The 3518-nt window shown below is 37.8% G+C and overlaps 1 protein-coding gene across 1 annotated transcript; it reads right to left on the bottom strand.

Moving 5' to 3' along the window:
* Nucleotides 1-479: 479 nt before the first annotated feature.
* Nucleotides 480-3094, bottom strand: LOC113308289 (pentatricopeptide repeat-containing protein At1g62930, chloroplastic-like). The gene is made up of 5 exons (XM_026556797.1): nt 2920-3094; nt 2405-2825; nt 2144-2239; nt 1882-2046; nt 480-1200 (listed from the first exon to the last, which is right to left on the bottom strand). The coding sequence occupies exons 1-5, from the start codon at nt 3092-3094 to the stop codon at nt 480-482; spliced, it is 1578 nt and encodes a 525-aa protein (XP_026412582.1).
* Nucleotides 3095-3518: the final 424 nt, after the last annotated feature.

The following is a 3518-nucleotide window of genomic DNA, read 5'->3' as shown; positions in this document are numbered from 1 at the left end:
AAAATCAGCCTTTCATGAAAAAATAAATAAATCTGGAACATGTTTGTTGTTATTTCAGTTTATTTTTCCCTTCATTTTCTGTTTATAAGTGTGTGTTAATTAATTGAAAACTCTTGTTTCTTTTATATTTGGTAACTCTAATATGTAATCCTGGATGTTGCCATGGCCATGATCTTAGTTTGAGGTTGATCCCTGGATTGTGGTGATCACTTCTCTTTGTTTTGTTTTTCCTCTTTTGCTATCAACCAAAGTTTTCGTTTGATAAAAAAACTGGTATTGCTTGTAATGCTGGCCCAGATTTTCTTGTGCTCTCGGTTTAAGAATCAATAATATCCACAATTTCATATACAAGATTTTAATAATCAAGATTTTCTATTAAGCTTACATATACCTAATTTCATAGATCTCAAAATAAAGAGGTTACAATGTACTTGGCAATGAAAAGATATGAAAGGTGAAAACGTTGTAATGGAAATACTTCAAGTTGGTAAGAGCTTGGATGAGAAGATTGGAGAATGCATATCGGGAGCAAAACCTATCAACATGGAGCGGTACAGATTGATTTCGGCTGCATTGATACCAAGGTCTTCAAGGCCGCGTCCATACTCCTGAATGTCAAGAAACAACTGAAAACTGATCTTGTCAGTGACACTTCGTGCATCCAGGCGAAATTTTAGAAGCCGAGACTCTCCTTTTTTCGTCTCGTTATCAACATCTGAAACATGCTCGTAATAATGGGGAGTAATATCTCCTGTGGTTCTATAGAGCAGGTCTTTCATGGCTTCTGATCTTAAGCTTGTCTTTGCTCGTTTACCCTCAAGAAAAACCTGACAATGGTGGAGCACCTTCAAAGGACGCAAAAGCTCATAAACACAGGTTGTATGCCTTACAGGTACAGGTGTATTAGTTCTCTTGTAAGTGGCAGTTACTCTTCTTAACTGCCTGCAAAAGTCCTCCATAGATTTCAAAACAAGTATTCGCGTCACTGTGCCCATGATTTGAGACACTGCATCATTCATTACTTTAACCCCTTGTAAAATATGATTCTTACACGCGACAAGATGCTGAAATACATGACCAAGAAAGTCGCGTTCAAACTCGGCAACCCGTAAATAAACAACCTTAGATATAACATGGAACGTGTCGAGAAGTAGTTCTGCGACTTCTGTAGTTGAAGAAGCTTCAGCTCTTTGGCGTAAACTGTTTTGCAAAGCAGATATGGAAGAGTAGACATTATGTCTAAACCTCAAAATCTTAGCATGAATAGGTGTGCGCATACACGAATCATTATCAGCCAACTAAATACTAAGAATTATTTCAAGTATCTGAGTTTTTAAGGAAGACAGATGACATTGAAAATCTGTCTGGAACTTCTCATAAGGTGGGAATGTCCTTAGTTGATCAGCCATGTATCCTTCTGAATTGAAATCGGTTTGAAGAAAAGATTTTGTTTTTAACCAGAGTTGTTGTTCTGTATCCACTGCATCCATCGCTAATCTCTTTACTCTCTGCCGAGACAAACCCTCGTTCACAAACACTCAGATTCTTGTGCGACAAGAGTATGTCAAACTATGTCGAGTCTCTTGTGTTTTAATCTGATTCCTAGTAAAACCTTAAACCTCTAAATTTGGAACGCAACAGGATGCATGCCAAGTCTACTCCAGGACCGAGAAGTTTCTTGGGAGACGGGCTAAAATAGTATAATTCTGTGCCCCGAAAAAGGTATCCGGCCCAAAGCTTTGTTACACCAACAATTACTACGTTCCATAGAAGAAAAAAAATTACACCAACAATTACTACGTTCCATAGCAAAAAAAAAAAACTACAGACCTACCATGAGAGTGTTCCATAAAAAGGAAAAAACACAATAAACACAATCACTTGGTACAAATTCCTTTTTCACGCATCTTGCGAAGAAAATGCAATGCTTTGCCGGTCACTTTAGCTATAAGAAATGCCCGAACGATGGTATTACATGTTCTAGCATTTGGTAAACAACCCTTTTCTTCCATTTCGATGACTAGTTTTTCAGCTTCCGATAACATCCTGTTATGAAAGAGGCCATTGATCATTGTGGTATAAGTTACCACGTCAAGCACTAGTCCTTTGTTGGGGCTTTCATTAAATAGATGCATCTTCGAACTTGCCAGCCCGGAGCAAGCCATTAAACAATTCTATTGCCTCCTCCATTTTTCCGTTCTTCCAGTACCCATCCAATACCGTGCTACATGTGACGTATCTGGAGATTGACCAACAGTTTGCATCTCATTGAACTAATTCTCGGCCATCGTAACTCTTCCATCTCGGTACAATCTCCTTAACAGTATACTGCAAGTAATTGTTGTGGGTTGCAATTCATTTTGTTTCATTTTCTTGAATAGCTTCCCAGCTTCATCCAAGTTACCGAGTCCTGCAATACTCATCCATTAACATACTGTAGCTGTAGTCATCTGGATCAAGGCTCCTTTCCACCATCGAGTCAAATAGTTTAATCGCTTCTTCTAGACGACCTGTCAAACACAGACCGCCGATCATGGAATTACAAGTAACCCGATTGGGTTTTATGTTTATCTTCTCCTTCAATTCAAATAACCCCCAAGCATCTTCCGTCATCCCATCTTTACAACTTGAATCAATTAATATACTAAAAGTTACTGTATCCGGTGAAATCCTTCGATACATCATTTCATCGAAATATTTCCTTGCTTCTTCCCGTTGACCATGTAGGCAATGACCATGAATCATAGAATTATAAGTTGTTAAATTCGCAGAGATTCCTCTACTAACCATCTCTTCAAGCAGTCTCTTTGCTTCATTGAACCGACCTGAATTGCAAAGAACTGTAAACAACTACATTGGGTACAACATTCAAATCTCTTAGCATTTCAGAGAAGAGAACCAAAGCTTGATCAACTAAACCTCCTTTGCAAAGTGCATTTATAATCGCACAATACAAAACAACATTAGGTCTGCAGTTCCATTTCCCCATCATGTTTTTCAGCTTAAGAGCAGAACCCACTTCACCAGTTCTACATAGCCCATCTATAAGAGTATTACATGTAACCACATCAGGTTGAATACCTGTCTGAGTCATTTTAGCAAACACTTGTAATGCAAAATGAATGTTTTCTTGAAGACACAATCCTCTAATCAGTGTATTGAAAGTGAAAATATCAGGATGATAACCTCTCTTAACAATCTCTCCAAGCAAACAAAACCCATCAACTTTGCCGAATTTAAACCAACAATTGATCAAAATGTTAAATGTATACTGTATACAGATTAGGTTGTACACCAACCAAGCTAATCTTCTTGTGCAACATGATCGCTTCTGTGTAGCATTTAATCTTGGACAGCGAACTCAATACATGATTAAATGTACTGTTTGTTGGTAATGGCCTTTCCAAAATCAACATATCAAAGTATTTCAAACCATCATCAAGCTTCCTAATCTTTCCAGATTTACACTCTTCCCTCACATTGCTCTAAGTTGTGATATGGTATGATAATTATGCTGT

The sequence above is a fragment of the Papaver somniferum genome, chromosome 1, assembly GCF_003573695.1.
Source record: "Papaver somniferum cultivar HN1 chromosome 1, ASM357369v1, whole genome shotgun sequence".
NCBI classification, from domain to species: Eukaryota; Viridiplantae; Streptophyta; class Magnoliopsida; order Ranunculales; family Papaveraceae; genus Papaver; species Papaver somniferum.
This window is presented reverse-complemented; position numbering and strand designations above follow the sequence as displayed.